Source organism: Lepus europaeus, chromosome 1 (assembly GCF_033115175.1).
Source record: "Lepus europaeus isolate LE1 chromosome 1, mLepTim1.pri, whole genome shotgun sequence".
NCBI lineage: Eukaryota > Metazoa > Chordata > Mammalia > Lagomorpha > Leporidae > Lepus > Lepus europaeus.
In genome coordinates, this window is record NC_084827.1 from 67888694 (window position 1) to 67911825 (window position 23132).

The 23132-nt window shown below is 40.6% G+C and overlaps 1 protein-coding gene across 1 annotated transcript in view; it reads right to left on the reverse strand.

Annotated features, from left to right (window-relative positions):
- Window positions 1-3153: 3153 nt before the first annotated feature.
- The window catches only part of LOC133765683 (5-hydroxytryptamine receptor 5B), a 79904-nt gene continuing 59925 nt past the window's right edge, over window positions 3154-23132 (reverse strand). Inside the window, exon 2 of the mRNA XM_062199225.1 lies at window positions 3154-3480. Within this exon, the coding sequence (XP_062055209.1) occupies window positions 3154-3480 (327 nt within the window). The remainder of the gene's footprint in view (window positions 3481-23132) is intronic.

A 23132-nucleotide genomic window follows, 5' to 3' on the forward strand; every position in this document is an offset into this window, starting at 1 on the left:
TCTGCTATAAATTCACTGTGTGACCACGGGTGAACTACTTAACCTCTTTAGAAGAAAGTAAAATGGGAGCCAGCTCTGTGGCATAGCAGATAAAGCCGCCACCTGCATGGCTGGCATCCCATATGGACACCAGTTCAAGTCCCAGCTGCTTTACTTCCAATCCAGCTCTCTGCTATGGCCTAGGAAAGCAGTAGAAGATGGCGCAAGTACTTGGGCCCCTGCACCCATGTAGGAAATCCGGAAGAAGCTTCTGGCTCCTGGCTTCAGATCAGCACAGCTCCGGCCATTGCAGCCAATTGGGCAGTGAACCAGTGCATGGAAGATCTCTCTCTGCCTCACCTTCTCTCTCTGTGTAACTGACTTTCAAATAAATAAATCTTAAAAAAAAAAAAATGAAGACAATACCTACCTTGTAAGGTAGCTACAGATTGAGCATTTGTATGTAAAACCTTGGACAACAGCTGCTAATGATGGGTGGTTGCTCACTGAATAGTAGTCTTGGGGAGCCAAGACTACTAACTTACTGTGGCATAGTAAGTTAAGCCTCTGCCTGCAGCACCAGCATCCCATATGAGTGCTGGTTCAAGTCCTAGATACTCCATTCTCTACTAATGTGCCTGGGAAAGCAATGGAAGATGGCCCAGGTTCTTGGGCCATCCTGGCTCCTGGCTTCAGATTGGCCTAGCTCCAGCCATTGTGGCCCTTTGGGAAATGAACCAGTAGATGGAGGACCTCTCTGTGTCTCTCTCTCTCTATCTCTGCCTCTCAAATAAATAAATCTTTAATAAATAAATAGGACTCAAAATTTATTCATAAATGTGAGTTTCATAAAAGATTATCATAAAGAATTATCTTTATTTCATAAAGAATTATCAACACAACCTATTATTATGCAGCCAAGAAGGGGAAACTCCCAATAGACCCACACTGGAGCTGTAGTCCTTTTGTAGACAACGATGATGAACGACTGGGAACATCATTTCATTCATAACTACATACCATCTGCTCCAGTTTTTCCAGATTTTCAATCATCTACTTAGTACTCTCTTCCTTACCGTAGTTTACAGAGGATTTGAGGTAGCTTGCAGGACATAAGCAGAATGAGGTAATGAAATAGAAATAGAACAGAAAACACTAGAATAGGGAAAACCCAAGTAGAAATGAGAACTACTGGCTAGCTGGAAACACTATACCAAATAAAGGAGATTACCAGGTCCTACATAGATTCCAATGTGAAGCCAAAAATGGGGTTTTTATTCTTTTTAATCAAAATGAAAATAGTCAATTAAATCCTCAGGATCATAAGAAAACATGCCTTCACAGAGTATAATGAAATGACTTCATTAGCATGTGAAATACGTTGATAGGTTTCCTAAGTTGGTTTATTGTAGTACTTTCAATGAAAAAAGCAAAATTCTAAAAAACACAACCCCAAGAAAGAAAACTGTCCAGTGGACCATACCAATAACAGCATGATGTCCCAAACTCTAGCAACAAAGGAAAGGTTGGACTGCATATTCTTCACAGACTCTCTTCAGAACCCCTCTTCTTAACAGGGCTGGAATCTATCAACATGGGGACTGTGGGTTGTTGGAGGTCATACTGATCCCTCAATCCCTTACCCACAACTGTAAAAATACAAAAAACATTCAGGAAACACACACTGGTTGTAACTCATTTGACAACAAAATGGATTTGATCCAAATGACTGTGAGTGATATGAAGCTACTTTTAGTCTTTTTCCCAGGGTAAATATTGGTACATTCTACTGCAGGTGTTCATTCATTACAGGCTGCTGCCAAAGACCTAACCAGGTTGTTAATACATAATTTATAGAACACACATCATACTGTCTTTCTAAAATCAAAAACAAATTCTGGATTCTGAAACCCAACTGGTCTCAAAAGTTTTGTTAAAGCACTGTGGACTTATGCTTTTGGATAATCCCAAAAGCACAGGTACTCTGTTGCACCAACAGTGGAGTGGATGGACCCTTTTGTGTGAATTAAAAAGTCTAATCAATGGGAAGTTAGCTCTAAAATCAGGTAGACTATAGCCAAAGTGATTTACTATAATTTCTTCTAGTCCATGTTCTGGATTTGTATATACCTAGGCCTCATTTTATATTTTTGGAAGACCAAGAATCACTGTAGCAATTTGGTGGGGTGGGGTGGGATTGTTGGTAGTTCGGAGTCCTACAACAGGCATCATCTTCCCCATCTCAGTGTCATACATATATGTGTGAGCACCATAAACAAGAATGATTCTGAGCCTAGACATGAATGCCTCAAAAGTATTTTTATTAAACATACAAGTCAGTATGGAGAAGTAATTTGGAAAATTTCTTAACACCTACTTATTCCTTGTGGTAAGAAAGTAGAGAAAAGACCCTGTTGGGGGTGCCCTGGCCACACATTGCAATCACCTGGAAAGCTCTGGAGAGGTCTGCTGCCTCAGTCTCCTCCTCCAGGAATGGCAGTGTAATTGTCCTAAGGAGAAATACAAGCATTCAGTAGTTATCTCTCACTGACAAATCACCTAGATATTATAATATGGAATTACCAAACCACTTCTTAGAATGATTCAACGGGTATGGGTTACACTGAATTAAAAAAAAAATCTTCAGGTAATCCTCTTCTTCTCACTAATTAGGACACACTGCCTTGTTGGGAAGACAGAAGTGGCTGGGGAAGAAAAGCTGAGTTGGGTGAATAAAGGATGGGGGAAGGCTCTTTCACAGAGGAGACAGTTTCTTGAATGGGTCACCAAACAGACCACTGGGACCCTGTTCTGAAAGGCCTACTCTGAACATCATGGTAGACAAAGGAAAGGCAAATCAACTTTGACTTTTGTGTCAATTCTAACCTATTAGCTGACCTACTGACTTGAAAAGGAGTCCAAGGCACAGTTCCTGTGCCATGAGCAATTAGAAGTGTCCACATGAATATGGGAAGAAGACGTATTTACAAGCTACCCACACATGTGCTGTCCTTGAGAGCCTCTGACACTGCTGCTTCTAGAGTCCCAGTCCAATGGCATGATTCTCAAGACACCATTAATAGCAACGGAGGGAAGGTCCTGATGACTAGTGAAGAAGAGAAACAAGTTCCCTCCCTCTTCCTAACTGTACCCTTGTCTCTCCAACCCTTGTGTTTACTTCTGCTTGGTAAAGAAGCTCCTGAAGGCATCATTGTAGTTCTTGTTAAAAGCCGTGTAAATCAGGGGGTTGAAGAAAGAATTGGAGTAGCCAAGCCACAGAAATATGCTTTTCCAGATGGGAGGCAGGCTGCAGGCACAGAGGGGACTGATGAGCTCTGCCAAGAAGAAGGGGATCCAGCACAGCACAAACACACCAATCAGAATCCCCACCATCATGGCTGCTCGCTTCTCCTTCTGCTCCTGCCACGAGTCTCCACTCGCCTGAAAGGCCACGGTTGGGCGGCAACGCGCTGTAAACACCATCTCAGCCTCCTGAGGTGCCTCCTTCACCTTGGAACAATGACAACAAGAATGGAATTTAAAAATAGACAATAGGGAAAAGGCTAAACAAGCTGAAAAATCAACATTTCCTTTTATCTCTCTCAAAGAAGTGAGCTCACAGGGCTAAATGCTGCTCAAAAAAAAAAAAAAAAAAAAGGGAGAAAATATATGAATACAGGGAATCACAGCATACTGGAGCAAAAACCCACAAGTAGAAACCAGTGCTGGGGTAAGAACACTGAAATTGTATTTGACAAATTGTTGGAGGCTCAGTGTGGACCAGTAAGGATTAAACTCCAGGACCACCCAGTCACTGTGGTGGTTAATTGTGAGTGTGTCAGTTTTTCATTACTGCAATGAAACATTTTAGCCAACTAATTTTATAAAGAGAAAATGTTTATTTGGATCACAGTTTTGGCAGTTCAGGTCCAGGATCAAGCAACCCCATTGATCTGGCACCTGGCAGAGCACATATAGGATGCAGAGAAAATGGCTGGACCCAAATCAGGCTTTTATGACCAAGCTCATGAGAGCTATCTTCTGAGAGGCACACTGCCAATGACCTAAAGGACTTCCCACAAGGCTCAACTCCCAGGCCTCATAATTGCATTAGGTTTCGACCTTAGTACCATTAGCTTATGACCTTGGAATTTAAGCTAATATGCATGAGTTCAGGAGCCAAATAATGTTCAAACTACAGTTGTGAGGGTACACACCTTTGTGTGTTTCATTACCTCCAGGAGCCCTACCAGCTCCTCAGAGTGAACACAGCAGAGAAACAACCTTGTGGCACAGTGCATAAAGAGAGAAGCTGAGGAGGATCCACTTTGAAATACATCACATTTTATTCTTTTTAACAAGACTTCGTGAGAAGTTAATTTACCAGAGTCTAACATGCTATGGTTTATCAGAAGCTGTTGTACCCAGGAGAAGGGACATACCCAATCCATTACTCTAGCTTTCCTAGTGAAAGGACCATGGGACTGAGAAGCATTGAAGTTCACAGCCCAGGATTAAAGGACCATAAGAGACTAACACCTAATCCTAGGACTATAGAATACTTTTCCTCCACACCTAAACTACTACATATTTTTTATCACAGTTCCTGTTACCCAGTACCTCATGTTCATCTTTAAGTAAAAAAAATGGCAAGGCACACTAAAAGCAAAATCACAGTTTAAAGAGACTACACAAGCTTTAGAGCAAGAGTCATACATGACCATAATGTTGGAAATATTGGATTGGGAATTTTTAAAGATTTTATTTATTTGAGGCAGAATTATAGACAAAGTGAGAGGTTGTCTATCTGCTAGTTCACTCCCCAGATGGCTGCAATGGACGGAGCTGGGCCAGTCCAAAGCCAGAAGCCTCCTCTGGGTCTCCCACATGGGTACAGGGGCCCACGGACTTGGGCCATCTTGCACTGCTTTCCCAGGCCATAATCAGAGCCTGGATCAGAAGAGGAGCAACTAGGATACAAACTAGCACCTATATGGGATGCTGTGGCCGCTTATTCTCTATGTCACAGCATAGACCCCAGATTAGGAATTTTTAAAAACTAATTATTATACTAAGGGCTAGGGCTGCTGTGGCATAGCAGGTAAATCTGGTGCCTGCAAAGCCATCATTCCATATGGGCACCGATTCGAGTCCTGGATGTTCCACTTCTGATTCAGCTCCTTGATCATGCACCTGGGAAAGCAGCAGAGGATGGCCCAAGTGCTTGGGCCCCTGCACTCATGTAGGAGACCAAGAGGAAGCTCCTGGCTACTGGCTTCTGATTGGCTGAGCTCTAACTGTTGTGGCCATTTGGACTCCTCTCTTCTGTCTCACTCTTTCACTCTGGCTTTCAAATAAAATAAATAAATATTTAAAAAATATGCTAAGGGCATTAGTAGAAAAAGCAGACAACATGTAAAACAGTTAAGACTAACATAGAAATGGATATTCTAAGAACCAAAAAAAAAAGCTAGGAATCAAAACCACTTTGATGGGTTCACTAACAGACTGAACAGAGTTGAGGAAAGAATCTGTGAGCCAGAAGATACAACAATAGAAACCTATAAAACTAAAAAGTAGAGAAAAAAAGACTGGGGTTAAAAAAAATACAATATTTATATCTACATGTAATGAGAATCCCAGAAGGGAAAAAAAAACCCAGAAGCAATACTTGAAACCATAATTGCTGAGATCTTCTCCCAATTAATGTCAGATACCAAGCCACAGAGCCAGTAACTCAAAGAACACCAAGCACAACAAAAGCTGAAAACGAACAAAAAGTTATACCTTGGACAGCCAAGATGGCCGAGTAGGGAAAAGACATGCTGATTTTGACCACAGGAAAATAACAGAAGAAAAGTGGAAGGACTGCATTCCCAGGAGACAGTTGGAGGGAGTATGCAGTGGAAATTCTACAGGGTATTCCAAGATGGTGGAATAGTGACAGGGCAGTCTGCTTTAGGCTAGGTAAAAATCGTAGAAAAAAAATTAAGCTGGAGGAAAAACTTCAGTAGAGGTTCTGTGAAAGGAGGAGAGATGCTGTGGCTATGTACATACACAATAATGAGCGTGGACACAACATACAACCCCAGCAGCCCTGAGCCAGAGAAAGTGCCAGCTTTGATGAGAGCAAGGTGAGATCAGCCTGCAGCAGCTCATGCCAATGGTGATACAACCAGGAGGAGAGCCTAACAGACTATGGTGTCTTTGAGTCCAGGCTCAGAGTCCCGAGAACAGAATGCCCACTCAACCGGAGAAAATAGAGGCACATCTCTTTCTCTCCATCCCATCCCCACAATGGCACCTGGCAGCCAGCTGAGAGACAGCAGGCACCATTTTGGATGTAAGTACATAGCATCTTCTGTAGGTCTTTTGAGTGTACTCAGCAACTTGTGGAGACAGTCACCATCTTGTCAGCAGAGGCAACCACAGCAGCTCAGGTGCATGAACCCAGAAATGGGCAGGGAAAAGGAGCCATTTAGTACCAGCTGGAATGATTCTTATACATGTCCAGCATGACTGAAATGAGTAGGGCTGCAGCTGGCAGGTACTATGCACACAGTTGATCCAGGGGTTTTACCAGAGGGAAAAATTCATGCTCCCCACTGACTTTGAGTCTGCCTGGAAGGATTTCCAGGGGGTTGGGCACCCATATATGATCGTGAGATTCCCCTAGCCTCTCACATAACAAAGGCTCTGGGGCTCAAATCACCTAGGTGGAGCATACACAGGCAGCTGGCTCTGGGAACATCTCAGCCTCTTTGTGTATGGGATGGGATAGCAAAGCAGAGTGGATCCTCTATACCCCATTGACTGTGGGAACCTTGAGTATTGAGAATATTGGAATTCTGTGACTGCATGAGAGGGAGCAGGGTGTAGCTAGAACTCTGGGAAATCACTGTGTACAGCTCCTCACACTCAGAGCCTCCCTGATTGCCTGGGGTGGGTCACTGCAGCGGGATCTGTGCTCACACAGAGGACTGAACAGATCCTTTGTGCATTTCATGTGGAAGCATGGATCAGTGTTACACCCACTGAGGGCTAACACCTGAGCATTGAGCACCTTGGAAGGGAGGAGGTGAGGGTGTCATTGCAACAGAGATGACCCTACCCGCCTTTTGATAATAAGAGAAGATCTACCACTCAACTTGGGTGTCAGCCTGGACACTCACTCCACCCAGGATCACTGACCAGACACCCCAGGACACACCCAACACACATCTCTGGGTATTCACTGAAAGAGTAGACATGCCACTAAGAAAGTGGATTAAGGAAGACAACACGATCCCCTCAAATGAACACAACACTTCACTTAAATATTATAATGTGAAGATGAAGAGATTGATGAAATGCCTGAAACAGAGTCCAAAAGATTAATCATAGGATTTCTCAGAAGCAAACAGAACAAAATCCACAAATTAAAGAAATTCATACATGACATGAAAATATTTCCCATGAAATTGAGATTTTAAAGAGAAATCCAAATGAAGTATTAGAAATGAAGAATTCAAAAGATCAAATAAAAAATGTGGTAGAAAGCCTTAACAACATACTTGGTGAGGCAGAAGAATATCTGAGCTAGAAGACAAATCTATAGAAATTTTTCATCAGACCACACACACACAAAAGAAGAAATTAGAAAAATTAAACCAGTATTGGACATTTTTTGAGTTACTAACAAACAATCCAAAGTATGGGTCTTAGGAGTTTCTGAAGGTTTAGAAAGAGAATGGATTACAAGGTCTATTCAGTGAAATAATTACAGAAAACCTCCCCAATTTGGAGAAAGCAACATCCAAGTAAGGGAAACAAATAGAACTCCTAATAGACATGGCCAGAAAAAGACCTTCATCCTGATACACTATAGTCAGACTTTCCACAGCAAAACAAAGATTCTAAAATGCACACAAAAGAAATACCAGATTACTTTTAGAGGATCTTCAATTAGACTCTCAGCTGACTTCTCAGAAACACTACAGGCTAGGACAGAATAACGAAACATAGTCCAAGTTTTAAGAGAAAAAAAGCTGTCAAGCAAGAATACCCTAACTTGCAAAGCTATCATTTATGAATGAAATGAAGACCTTCCGTAACAAACAGAAATTCAAAGAATTTGTCATCACTCATCCAGCCTTACAAAACATGCTTAACAATGTGCTACACACAGAAGCACAGATAGTCACCATTATGAAATAATGTAAAGGCAAGAAATCTTCCAGAAAAAGTACAAAGAAAATCCAAAGTAAACAACAGGAATATTAAGGAAAAATGGTGGGGCTGGCTCTGTCACATAGTGGGTAAAGCTGCTGCCTGCAGGGCCAACATCCCATATGGGCAGTGGTTCGAGTCCCGGCTGCTCCACTTCTGATCCAGCTCTCTGCTATGGCCTGGGAAAGTAGTGGAAGATGGCCCAAGTTCTTGGGCCCCTGAACCCCCATGGGAAACCTAGAAGAAGCTCCTAGCTCCTGGCTTTGGATTGGCATAGTTCTAGCTGTTGCAGGCAATTGGGGATTGAACCAGTGGATGGAAGACTTCTTTCTCTCCCCCTCTCTCTGTGTAACTCTGACTTTCAGATAAGTCAATCTTAAAAAAAAAAAAAAAAAGGAAAAGGAAAAAAATGGCAAGGCCAAGTCCTTACTTATCAATAGCCACTTTGAATAACATGGCCTCAACTCTCCGGGTTAAAGGTACACTCTGGCCAAATGGACTAAAAAACAAGATCCATCTATTTATTGCCTGTGAGAAACACACCTCACTAACAAAGAAACACATAGACTGAAAGTGAAAGAATGGAAAAAGATATTCCATGCTAACAAAGCATAAATGAGCAGGTGTAGATATCCTAATATCAGGCAAAATAGGCTTTAAACAAAAAACTTTTAAAAGAGACAAAGAAGGGCACTATGTAATGATTAAGAGATCAATCCAAGAGGAAGATGTCATTATAATAAATGTATATATACCCAATTCTAGGGTGCCTGACTTTTTAAAGAGAAATATTAATGGATCTAAAAGGAGACAAAGAATAAATGTAATAATAGAGGACTTTAACCCCTCACTCTTATCAGTGCACAAATAAACTAGACAGAAAATCAACAAAAAATAACAGAGCTAATCAACACGAGGACCAAATGAAACTAACTTATGTCTACAGAACTTTTTCATCTGACATTGCAGAATATACATTCTTTTCATCAGTGTATGGAACGTTCCAGGATATACCATATGCTAGGCTGTAAAGCATGTCTTAGCAAATTCAAAAAATCAAAATCATACAGTGTATCTTCTCTGACCACAATAGAATGAAGCTAGAAACCAACAACTCAAGAATCTCTAGATCAAAATTGAAAAAAAAATTACAAATGATCAGTGAAACAAAGAGCTTATTTTCTGAAAAAAAAAAAAAAACTTGATACACCATTGGCCCAACCAACCTAAATAAATAAATAAGCAAATATGGGCCAGCACTGTGGCATAGTGGGTTAACGCCCTGGCCTGAAGCATTGGCATCTCATATGGGCGCCAGTTCGCATCCCAGCTACTCCACTTCCAATCCAGCTCTCTACTATGGCCTGGGAAAACAGTACAAGATGACCCAAGATCTTGGGCCCCTGCACCCATATGAGAGACTGAGAAGAAGCACCTGGCTCCTGGCTTCGGATCAGTGCAGCTTCGGCCATTGTAGCCATTTGGGAAGTGAACCAATGGACAGAAGACCTTTCTTTCTGTCTCTCCCTCTCACTGTACATAACTATCTCTCAAATAAATAAGTAAAAAAGCAAATCCTCAGAAATATCTAAGTCAGAAGGCAAAGGAGAAGAGAGCAAGGAAGAAAGGGAGGGGGAGGAGGAAAAGAGAAAAAAGGAGGAGGAAGAAGAGAAGGAAGGAACAATGAAGAGGATAAGTAGGAAGAAATTAGAAAAACTGAAAATAGTGTAAGAGATTTATGGAATAGTATCAAATGACAAAACATATGTGTGTTAGGAGTTCCTGAAGGTGTGCGAAAGAGAATGGATTAGAAGACCTATTCAGTGAAATAGTTGTAGAAACCTTCCATAACTGGAGAAAGATAGGAACATCCAAGTAAAGGAAACATACAGAACTCCTAATAGACATGATCAGAAAGTATCTTCAACATGATACATTATAGTCAAACTTTAAACAGTAAAATATAAAGAAAATCTTCTAAAATGTACATGAGAGACTTTCCAGATTACCTTCAGAGGATCACCAAATAGACTAACTGCTGATTTCACATCAGGAATCCCACAGGCTAAGAGAGATAGACATTGTCCAAGTCTTAAAAAAAATCTGCCCACCCAGACTACTGTTCCCTGCAAAGCTCTCATTTATAAAATAAGATGAAATGAAGACCTTCCAAAACAAACAAAAAAAAATTGAAAGAATTAATCACCATTTGTCTAGCCTTACAAATGATACCTAACGATGCTCTATACATAGAAACACAGAAAGTCATCATTATGAAAGAATGCAAAGGTAGAAAATCTATTAGTGAAAATATAAAGGAAAAGCATAGAAAACAAGAGAAATATTTATGGAATACTTTCAGGACCACATCATTACTTATCAATAATAACCTCTAATGTAAATGGCCTAATTCTCCAGCTAAAAGATACAGGCTGGCTGAATGGATTAAAAAACAAGATTATCTATTTGCTGCCTACAGGAAACAACCTCACACACAAAGGTACACATATTGAAAGTGAAAGGATGGGAAAAATTATTCTATATGAACAGAAAGCAGAAATGGGCAAATGTAGCCAATATAATTCAAACAAAAATAGACTGACACAAAAACTGTTAAAATAGACAAAGAAGGGTAATATGTATGATTAACTGATCAGTTCATCAGGAAGATGTGACAATAGTACATGTACATGCACCCAATGCCAGAATGCCTGGCTATTTAAAAGAAATGTTGCCTTTTTTTTCCAAATTGGCAGAGTATGGAGAGAGCTTACTGCTCTAGTCTAGGCACAGATAGTCTAAAAAAAAAAGCAGAGAGAGTGTAGTCTCAGGGAAGAGTTAGGGAGAAAACGGCAGAGGAAACTCCACATAAATTAGAGGGACCCTGTGGATTTACGAAGAAGCTGTGTACAACCACAACTCAGGACCCCAGTGGCTGAGAGCTTCCACATCAGCATTGTGAGTGAGGTAAAGTTGGACTAAAGCAGCCCAAGCCACTGGCAATAAAGCTTCAGGAAGAGTCTAGAGGGAACCTGGACTGGGGCCCCGTGGGGGATAGTGTACCTGCCAAACTAGAGGAGAAGTAAAAAGGAGGGCCACATTTCTCTCTCCCCAATCACCCTATAGTGCCATACTGTAACAAGCTGATAGTGCAGGCATCATTTTGGACACATATAACAGCTGCAACAGCTCCTATCTGTGCCCAGAAACTAGCTGAGAAGAGACTCCTGACTCTGGTGGGGAGAACTAACATAGGGCTGGGTGCTCATGACTGTGGGAGGATTGTGTGCCAGAACTGTGAAAAACTGAGGCTCTGTGGGAGGGCGCATGGTGTGGCTAGGACTTTGGGCAGTCACTGTGGGAGACTCCACATGCTCAGGGCTCCATGGTTACCAGGTGAGGGACATTGCTGGGGGATATGAGCTAATACTGAGAACTGCACAGATCCTCTATGTGGTCCTTGTGGCAGAGTGGATGAATATTATACCTTCTGGGGCTAGTGCTCAGGCACTTGTCTCTTTTGAGGAAAGAAGCTCAGCTAAGTAGAATAAACCTCCCCTCTGACAAAAACAAAAAGGAGATTTACCATGCTAAACCTGTATGTATCACCTTAGACACATCCTTCACCCTGGAGAACGGAACAGAGCTCCCTGGACACACCTACTACAAACCTCTAGATACTCACTGAAAGCAGGCATTCCACTAATCTACAGAAATTTAGTATAGAAATTTCTGGCAAGATGGCGGAATAGGAAGGGAGCACACTGATAGTCCGGGAAAAGACAGTTTAATAAAAGTGGAAATACTGCAGGTTAAAGGAAGAGTAGGGGAAGAAACAGCAGAGGAAACTCTTCCGGAACTAGTGATTCACAGTGGACCTGCGTGGAGGGCGTGGAGCCCACAGCTCAGGACACCAGTGGCAGAATCAATGCACCAAGTGTTGGAACACAAGGTGAGCTGAACCTGAACAGCCCAAGACACTGGCGAGAAAGTGGAAAGAGGAGACTAGAGGGAATGAGGCTTGAAACCCCGTGGGGAAAAGTTCACCAGGCTAACTAGGAGAGAGAGGAGAAAAAGAAAAAAAAGTAAAAAAGTGACCAGTACAAACACAAGTTTCTCTCTCTCTGCTCACCTCTCAAAGGCAAGCAAGACAAACAGCAGGTGCCATTTTGGACATGCACCATTTTGGACATATGCCATAAGCGGGGCGACCTCAGGGCTGCACCCTGCTTCAGCCAAGCAGAAAAACCTGACTCTGGGGGGGGGGTGAATAACAGGAGATTAGAACCTAATGAATGTGTGGTGCTAATGAACTGAGACTGTGAAAAAAAAGAGACAGTGGGTGAGAGAACGCACGGAATTCACGTGAGTACTCTCCAGAGAATGCTACAATTCGGTAACCTTGGCAACCCAGTGGGAGACTGCAGGAGAATTTGAGCCCACACTGAGGGCAGCACAGATTCCCTGTGTGGTCCTTGGGAAAGAGCTTCTGATCTCTGGCTCCTGTGGGTGTATCATTCACCTGCTAATTACCTCCAATTCTGTTCAGCTGTGTGGAATTACTTCCCTTTTGAATCAAAAAAAAAAAAAAAAGAGAGAGAGAGAGAGATTTACCACACCTAACCTGGGAGTGTCACCTTTGACACACCCTCAACACTGAGGAACCAAACAGAGGTCTCAGGCCACACCCATCTCAAGCCTCTAAGGCTCCATCAAAAGCAGACAGTCCACTTAATACAGTCATAGTATAACAAGAAAAAAAAAACACCACAGCAACGGAAGAACAATCCTAAGAATATCTCCACAATGCCAAGCAACAAATGCAGAGACTGAGGAAACAAGAACAAGGAAGACATTATGACACCCCCAAATGAACAAGACACCCCAAGCCAAGATTATGAAGATGATGAGATGGAAGAAATGCAAGATACCGATTTTAAAAAAATTTATGACATCCTATTGAATGGAGAAAAGTTGGAAGCATTTCCACTGAGATCTGGTACCAGACAGGATGCCCACACTCACCACTGCTATTCAATATAGTTCTGGAAGTTTTAGCCAGAGCCATTATGCAAGAAAAAGAAATTAAAGGGATACAGGAGGAGCGGCAAGATGGCGGAATAGGAAGGGAGCACATTGATAGTTCAGCAAGACACACAGGTTAATAAAAGTGGAGATACTGCAGGGTCAAGGAAGAGTAGGGGAAGAAACAGCAGCAGAAACTCTTCCGGAACTAGTGATTCACAGTGGACCTGCGTGGAGAGCGTGGGAGCCCAAGTTCGGGACACCAGCGGCACACTCAACGCACCAGCGCTGGAACGCGAGGTGAGCCGAACCTCAATAGCCCGAGACACCAGCAGGCAAGCAGAAAGAGGAGACTAGAGGGAACGAGGCTTGAAACTCCGTGGGGAAAAATTCACCAGGCTAACTAGAAGAGAGAGAGAGAGGAAAAAAAAAGAAAAAAAGTGACCGATACAGACACAAGTTTCTCTCCCTCCACTCACCCCTCCAAGGCGAGCAAGACAAAGAGCAGGCGCCATTTTGGACATACGTCATAAGCAGGGCGACCTCAGGTCTGCACCGGCCCTGAGCCTAGCAGAAAAACCTGACTCTGGGGGGAGGGGTGAAATAACAGGAGATTAGCATCTAACTTGGCAACCCAGTGGGAGACTGCAGGAGAATTGGAGCCCACACCGAGGGCAGCAGAGATTCCCTGTGTGGTCCTTGGGAAAGAGCTTCCGATCTCTGGCTCCTGTGGGTATATCATTTGCCTGCTAACTACCTCCAATTACATTCAGTGTGCGGAATTACTTCCCTTTTGAATCAAAAAAAGAGAGAGAGATTTACCACACCTAACCTGGGAGTGTCATCTTTGACACACCCTCAACCCTGAGGAACCAAACACAGCTCTCAGTCCACACTTATCTCAAGCCTCTAAGGCTCCACCGAAAGCAGACAGTCCACTTAATATAGAGCCATAGCATAACAAGAAAAAACACCACAGTGAAGAAACCAAGTATCTCCAACATGCCATACAACAAACGCAAAAACCGAGGTAACAAGAACAAGGAAGACACTATGACGCCCCCAAATGAAAAAGACACCCCAATTCAAGATTATGAAGATGATGAGATCAAAGAAATGCAAGAAGCAGATCTCAAAAAATTGATAAGAACATTAAGAAGTTCTCAAAAACAAATTCTTGAACTACAGAAATCTTTAATGGACAAGATAGAAAATCTCTCTCGTGAAAATGAAATATTAAGGAGGAATCAAAATGAAATGAAACAACTAGTAGAACATGAAACTGTGATAGTGACAAAAAACCACAATGAAATGAAGAACTCAATAGATCAAATGACAAACACATTAGAGAGCCTTAAAAACAGAATGGGCAAAGCAGAAGAGAGAATATCAGACTTAGAAGACAAAGAACAGGAAAGGAAACAGGCAAACCAAAGAAAAGAAGAAGAAATTAGGAATCTAAAAAATATTGTCGGGAATCTACAGGATACTATTAAAAAACCTAATTTTTGGGTTCTAGGAGTTCCTGAAGGCATGGAGAGGGAGAAAGGATTAGAAGGCATTTTCAGTGAGATACTAGCAGAAAATTTCCCAGGTTTGGAGAAGGACAGAGGCATCTTAGTACAGGAAGCTTATAGAACCCCTAATAAACATGACCAAAAGAGATCCTCACCACGACACATTGTAATCAAACTCACCACAGTGAAACATAAAGAAAAGATCCTAAAATGTGCAAGAGAGAAACGTCAGATTACTCTCAGAGGATCTCCAATTAGACTCACAGCAGACTTCTCATCAGAAACCCTACAAGCTAGAACGGAATGGCGAGATATAGCCCAGGTACTAAGAGAGAAAAACTGCCAGCCCAGAATATTATATCCTGCAAAGCTCTCATTTGTGAATGAAGGTGAAATTAAGACTTTTCATAGCAAACAGAAACTGAAAGAATTTGTTGCCACTTATCCTGCCCTGCAAAAGATGCTTAAAGATGTGTTACACACAGAAACACAGAAACATGATCACCAATATGAAAGAAGGTAAAGGAAGGAAACCTCACAGCAAAAGATCACAGGAAGCTCAATTTCTCTTTGACATAGAATTAAACTCTGATGCTCTGTTAAAGCAATGTGTTAAAGTAATCTAAAAACAAAAAGCAATTCAAATCAATTGGCAATCTACAAAAAGAGTTAAAGATTTTAAAAGCTATTATTAAAATTGCTATATTGGTCTATTATGCTATGTTATATGTGTGTACATATTGTATGTCCACATAGGAAATTTTATTAAGAGTTTTATTTTAAATGGCTTATAGATAAGATTGTCCATAAATTTAAGCTGCTAAAATCAATCAAAGATACATTTTAATTTGTGTGACCTGAATCTGTGTATCATATGTTTTAAACTTGTTGGTAGAAAGAAACTAAAAACATTTTATATGGTTGTGCTTAAGTTTACTGGTTAAACAAACTACACCATGTTAGATATTTAAGACGTGTTTTCAAATACATGATTTTTAAAATTTATAGAAGGCATTGGACCTTATGGTAAATGTTTTCTTAAGTTGTTATCTAATGGTTGAAACGGTTTGCTAAGTATTCATGTAATATTGCTATTGTCAGCAAGCGATCTAGGACTTGCTCCCTCATTTCTCTATTCTAAGCCCAACTTCTTCTTTCATTTCTCTATTCTCTTCAAGGTAGGAAACTAATTCTATTATGAAGGAAACTGTAGGACACACAATTTAATCTTTAGACCTTATAAAAGAGATGGCTAACATTTTTCTGCAATAGCATAGCCAAAATAAGAACTCAAATAATAATCTCATAGCTAGATTCACTTCGCCATCAGCGAAGTATACAGTAAGTAGAAAAAACCTCCCTTTCAGACCAAATATAAAGGATTGATAACCAGAATCCACAAAGAAATCAAGAAAATCCACAACAACAAAACAAACAACCCACTTAAGAGATGGGCCAAGCACCTCAATAGACATTTTTCTAAAGAGGAAATCCAAATGGCCAACAGACACATGAAAAAATGTTCAAGATCACTAGCAATCAGAGAAATGCAAATCAAAACCACAATGAGGTTCCATCTCACCCCGGTGAGAATGGCTCACATTCAGAAATCTACCAACAACAGATGCTGGAGAGGATGTGGGGAAAAAGGGACACTAATCCACTGTTGGTGGGAATGCAAACTGGTTAAGCCACTATGGAAGTCTGCCTGGAGATTCCTCAGAAACCTGAACATAACCCTACCATACAACCCAGCCATCCCACTCCTTGGAATTTACCCAAAGGAAATTAATTTGGCAAATAAAAAAGCCATCTGCACATTAATGTTTATTGCAGCTCAATTCACAATAGCTAAGACCTGGAACCAACCCAAATGCCCATCAACAGTAGACTGGATAAAGAAATTATGGGACATGTACTCCATAGAATACTATACAGCAGTAAGAAACAACGAAACCCAGTCATTTGCAACAAGATGGAGCAATCTGGAAAACATCATGCTGAGTGAATTAAGCCAGTCCCAAAGAGAAAAATATCATTTGTTTTCCCTGATCGGTGACAACTGAGTGCCAAAGGGGAAACCTGTTAAGTGAAATGGACACTATAAGCAACAATGACCTGATCAGCTCCTGTCCTGACTCTGGATGTACAATGTAATACTTTATCCTTTTTAGTATTTGTTGTTGTTGTTGTGGTTCTAGTACTATTGGTTGAACTCAGTAATTAACACACAATTATTCTTAGGTGTTTAAATTTTAACTGAAAAGTGATCCCTGTTAAATCTAAGAGTGGAAAAAGAGAGGGAGGAGATGAAGAGCTATGGGTTATTTAACTATGTGCTTATTTTCAAAGACTTGAATAATCACCTTGTAACAATGATCAGATTTGGTCTATGTTATGTCATGATTTTAAGGAATCTTATTTCAACCAGATATTTTGGATTTTGATATTGGTCTATTATGCTATGTTATATGTGTGTACATATTGTATGTCCACATGGGGAAATTTTATTAAGAGTTTTATTTTAAATGGCTTTTAGATAAGATTGTCCATAAATTTAAGCTGCTAAAATCAATCAAAGATACATTTTAATTTGTATGACCTGAATCTGTGTATCATATGTTTTAAACTTGTTGGTAGAAAGAAACTAAAAACATTTTATATGGTTGTGCTTAAGTTTACTGGTTAAACAATCTACACCATGTTAGATATTTAAGACGTGTTTTCAAATACATGATTCTTAAAATTTATAGAAGGCATTGGACCTTCCGGTAAATGTTTTATTAAGTTCTTATCTAAGGGTTGAAACGGTTTGCTAAGTATTCATGTAATATTGCTATTGTCAGCAAGTGATCTAGGACTTGCTCCCTCACTTCTCTATTCTAAGCCCAACTTGTTCTTTCACTTCTCTATTCTCTTCAAGGTAGGGAACTAATTCTATTATGAAGGAATCTGTAGGATGCACAATTTAATCTTTAGACCTTATAAGAGATGGCTAACATTTTTCTGTAATAGCATAGCCAAAATAAGAACTAATAATCTCATAGCTAGATTCACATCGCCATCAGCGAAGTATACAGTAAGTAAAAAAAAAAAAAAAAAACCTCCCTTTCAGACCAAAGGGAAAGAAAGTTTTAAAGTGAGAATATAATTTTCCTCATGGGCATTGTCTACCTTAGAAAAACTACTACAGAACATGCCTGTGACTATAGACTTGTAGTTCAGGCCACCAAAGATTAGAGATGGGACACGGGCACTCCCTTGACTTGCATCCTCTGGTCTGCTTTAACACAAACCAGGAGGAAAAGAAAGCTCAGCATCAGAAGCAATGGGTGGCAGGCCTATTAATGGCTGATCTGTACAGTGATCTGCCCTCAAGGAGACCCAACAGGCCAGTCCACTGCAGTGGCTTTCAATGTGGTAAGCCTGGGCTTCAGCAGAAGTCAGCTTGTGAAGAGCCCTGGCAGCTCTGCTAAGAGTTGGATCACTGGAAATGGACCTGCCCTGGAATCGAAGGATGCCCAGGTCAGAGCCACAGATCTTATTGGCTCCAAGCTGAAAAGCCCTTCACTCAGCCCAACTTCCAAAGTGACCACTGCAGTTGAGGGTATGGTCAAGTAGGGTCAGCAACATTGCAGGCAGAACTGTAAATTTCTTGTTAGAGATGCCCCCTGCCTTTACCTGGCCAGCTCTCCTCCCAGGCCAGCCAAGTAATGAAAGTCAACAGAGTGCCTTCCCCTAGGAGGTTCACACCTCCCTTAGGATATACCCCATGTGAAGAGATAGATAGGTCTGGGCCTCTTAACTTACAAGGTCTAAAGCCCAACAGATTATTATCAAGCCCCTTCTATCAGGTTCTATTTGCCTCTCAATCAGAAAAATTACTTGTAGCTTAGACAGCACCTTTCTTAGCTCCTCTAATAATGACTCTGTCCTTTGTTCTAGACCCTGTCTAGTCCACTTGGGCCTCATTCCTTTGTAATCATAACCTCTACTCTACCACCAATGGCTCTACTCCCAACCTGTGTGTACTGATGGTCCTCTTCCCCACTTAATGCTGTATAATTGTTCAGACCTGGTTAAGGCCACTCTTAGGATCATTGGTTACTATCCCCAACCTGTCTTTTATGACCTTGTCTAAATATGATCAGAGTCGGGGAACTTGGAAGGCTTCCATAGCCTTGGCAACTCATGACAAGAGCCTAGGGTGGTTACTGGCGCCATAAACTAGAGTGTCAATTTGTTGGGTCAACAACAGGAGCCACTGTGCGCTTGCTCCTGATGTGGGATCTCGGTCCTTAATGTACTGTACATTTTGATTTAATGCTATAACTAGTACTCAAACAGTATGTTTCACTTTGTGTTTCTATGTGGGTGCAAACTGTTGCAATCTTTATACTAAATTGATCTTCTGTATATAAAGAGAATTGAAAATGAATCTTGATGTGAATGGAAAGGGAGAAGGAGCGGGAGAGGGGAGGGTTGCGGGTGGGAGGGAAATTATGGGAAGGGGAAGCCATTGTAATCCATAAGCTGTATACTGGAAATTTATATTCATTAAATAAAAGTTAAAAAAAAATTCTACCAGACATTTAAAGAACAACTAATCCCAGTTCTCAAATTATTCAAAAACAATTGAAAGGGAGGGAATCCTCCCAATTCTTTCTATGAAGCCAATATCTCCTTAATTCCTAAACCAGAAAAAGACAGAGAAAGAAAACTAGAGACCTATCTCCCTGATGAACATAGATGCAAAAATACTCAACGAAATCCTGGCCAACCGAATCCAACTACACATAAGATCATTCACCTGGACCAAGTGGGATTTATCCCTGGTATACAGGGATAGTTCAATGTTTGAAAAATCAATGTGACACATCACATTAACAAATTGAGGAACAAAAATCATATGATCATCTCAATAGATGCAGAGAAAGCATTGGACAAAATACACCACCCTTGCAATAAAAATTCCAAGCAGATTGGGTTTAGAAGGAATAATCCTCAACACAATTAAGGCAATTTATGACAAACCTATGGCCAGCATTATATTTAATGGGGAAAAGCTGGAGGCATTTCCATTGAAAATTGGCACCAGACAGGGATGCCCACTCTCACCATTGCTATTAAATATATTTCTAGAAGTTTTTAGCCAGAGCCATTAGGCAAGAAAAAGAAATTAAAGGGATACAAATGGGAAAGGAGGAAGCCAAACTATCCCTATTTGCAGATAACGTAATTCTATATATAGGGGATCCAAAATATTCTTCTAAGAAACTATTGGAACTCAGAAGAGTTTGGTAAGGTAGCAGGATACAATGTCAATGCACAGAAATCAATAGCCTTTGTATACACAGACAATGCCATGGCCGAGAAAAAACTTCTAAGATCAATTCCATTCACCATAGCCACAAAAACAATCAAGTACCTTGGAATAAACTTAACCAAGGGTTTCAAAGATCTCTATGAAGAAAATTACAAAATGTTAAAGAAATAGAAGACACATAAAATGGAAAAATCTGCTATGTTCATGGATTGGAAGAATATCATCAAAATGTCCATTCTTCCGAAAGCAATTTACAGGTTCAACGCCAAACCAATCGAAATACCAAAGACATTATTCACAGACCTAGAAAAAATGATGCTGAAATTCATATGGAGGAACAGGAGAACATGAATAGCTAAAACAATCCTATACAATAAAAAAGCTTGAGGCATCACAATTCCAGACTTCAAGAAATACTACATGGCAGTTATAATCAAAACAACCTGGTACTGGTACAGAAACAGATGGATAGACCAATGGAACAGAATAGAAACACCAGAAATCAATCCAAACATCTATACCCAACTCATATTCAATAAAGGAGCTAAAACCAACCCCTGGAACAGGGACAGCCTCTTCAACAAATGGTGCTGGGAAAACTGGATGTCCACATTTCAAAGCATGAAACAAGACCCCATCTTACACCATATACAAAAATCCACTCAACATGTATTAAAGTTCTAAATCTATACCATAACACCATCAAATTAATTGAGAGCATAGGGGAAACCCTTCAAGACATTGGAACAGGCAAAGAATTCCTGGAAAAGACCCCAGAGGCACAGGTAGTCAAAGCCAAAATGAACAATTGGGATTACCTCAAATTGAGAAGTTTCTTTACAGCAAAAGAAACAGAAAAGTGAAGATCCAACTGACAGAATGGGAGAAATTATTTGCAAACTACAGAATTGATAAAGGATTAACAACCAGAATCTATAAAATGATCAAGAAACTCCACAGCAACAAAACAAATAACCCAATAAAAAGATGGGCCAAGGACCTTAACAGACATTTTTTGAAAGAGGAAATCCAAATGGCAAACAGACACATGAAAAAACACTGAAGATCTCTAGCCATCAGGGAAATGCAAATCAAAAACGCAATGAGGTTTCACCTCATCCCAGTTAGAGTGGCCCTCCTACAGAAATCAACAAACAAATGCTGGAGAGGATGTGGGGGAAAAGAGCACCCTAACTCACTGTTGGCGGGGATGTTAACTGGTAAAGCCACTGTGGAAGACAGTATGGAGATACCCTAAAAACCCGAATGTAGACCTACCATATGACCCAGCCATTTCACTACTGGGAATTTACCCAAGGGGAATAAAATCAGTAAACAAAACTATCTGCAACTCCATGTTTATCATAGCTCAATTCACAATAGCTAAGACATGGAAGCAACCTAAATGTACATCAACCGAAGACTAAAGAAACTGTGGGATATGTACACCATGGAATACTACACAGCAGTAAAAAAGGATGAAATCTGGTCCTTTGCAACAAAATGGAGCAAGCTGGAAAACCTCATACTCAGTGAAATAACCCAGTCCCAAAGAGACAAACACCATATGTTCTCCCTGATGTGGGAGAATTAATAGCGCAGCTAAAATGAAAGCTATAGAAGTGAAAGTCACTTTTAGAACTAATGTCCTCAAGAATTCTTGACCTGATTGACAAGAGACAGTTAACCATTGTTACTTTCTACTGTGTCTGTCCTTTTTGTTTTGTTGGTTGTTTTTTTCCTCTGTTTTCTCTATCTCATCTCTCTACTTCACACTATTTTCTGAATTCTCTATGTAACACAGAATTAATTATATGTATTTTAAAGCAACTGGAAAAAGATCCCAGTTAAAAACAAGGGAGGGAATAAGAGATGGAGGAGGTAGTCTAAAATTGTAGAACAGTATAGTTCAGCATACAGGCATATAGACTTACCTCTCAATGTAAGCCTAAGAACTAATCATGGGGCTCTAAACCCTTAGGAATCGGTGATATAAACACCATGTTCACTGTTACAATGATCATACTAAATGTTAAAGGCAATAGATCTATGTTTAAAAGGGTCAACATAAATAGCATCAAGTACCCGGTAAAAATAGAATTAAAAAGGGAAGGAAGGACCAACATGGAAGCAGTCCACACAGCAGACTCCTAGAATGACTTTCACAGTAAATAACACTCTGACCTCAGAATCAACCCATGAGGCTTCCTGGTTGAGCTGAAAGGCCTGGAAGAGCATCTCAGGCATGGAAAGACAAGACTCTGTGGAAAAAAAATCCTACATGGAGGATCTCTTTGAGAGCTCAGAGGAAAGGAAGGGTCATCAAAGGAGGAGACACTTTTCTCTGAAGGGAGAGGAGAACATCCTCTTTGCTTATGGCTGTGTCCAAACACTGACAGAGTCTATGGTCACAAAAGGCCTCCATAGCCCTGGCATCCCATGATAAGAGCCTTGGATGATCATTGACATCATAAAAAAAAAAAGAGTGTTAATTGTTGTTAAATGAACAACAGTAGTCAGTGTGCACTTGCTCCCCAGGTAGGACCTCTGCCCCTATTGAATTGTAATATGAGAATCAACTGCAAATTCTCTCCCCAAACTGTACTCTATGTTGTGTGTGGGCGTGGGGGCAAATTGTTGAAATCTATGATTGGCATAGTTGGTCCTTTATATATAAAGTCATACTAAAAATGATCCATAATGAAGGAGACGGGAGAGGGAATGGGAGGTGGGATGGTAGCAGGGTGGGAGCCTGGGGGAAAGAACCACCGATTCCTAAAGTTGTATCTATGTAAAAATGCATTAATTAGATAAAAAAATACACATTCTTCTCAGAAGTACATGGAACTTTCTCTAGGATTGTCCACATACTAGCCCATAAAGCAAGTTTCAGCAAATTAAAAAAAAATGAAATCATACTATGAATCTTCTTGGACCACAATGGAAAGAGACTGGAAATCAGCAACTCGGGAATATCTACAGCATATGCAAACACATGGAGACTGAACAACATGCTCCTGAATAAACAATGGTCACGGAAGAAAAAAATTCTGGAAACAAATGAAGATGACAAAATA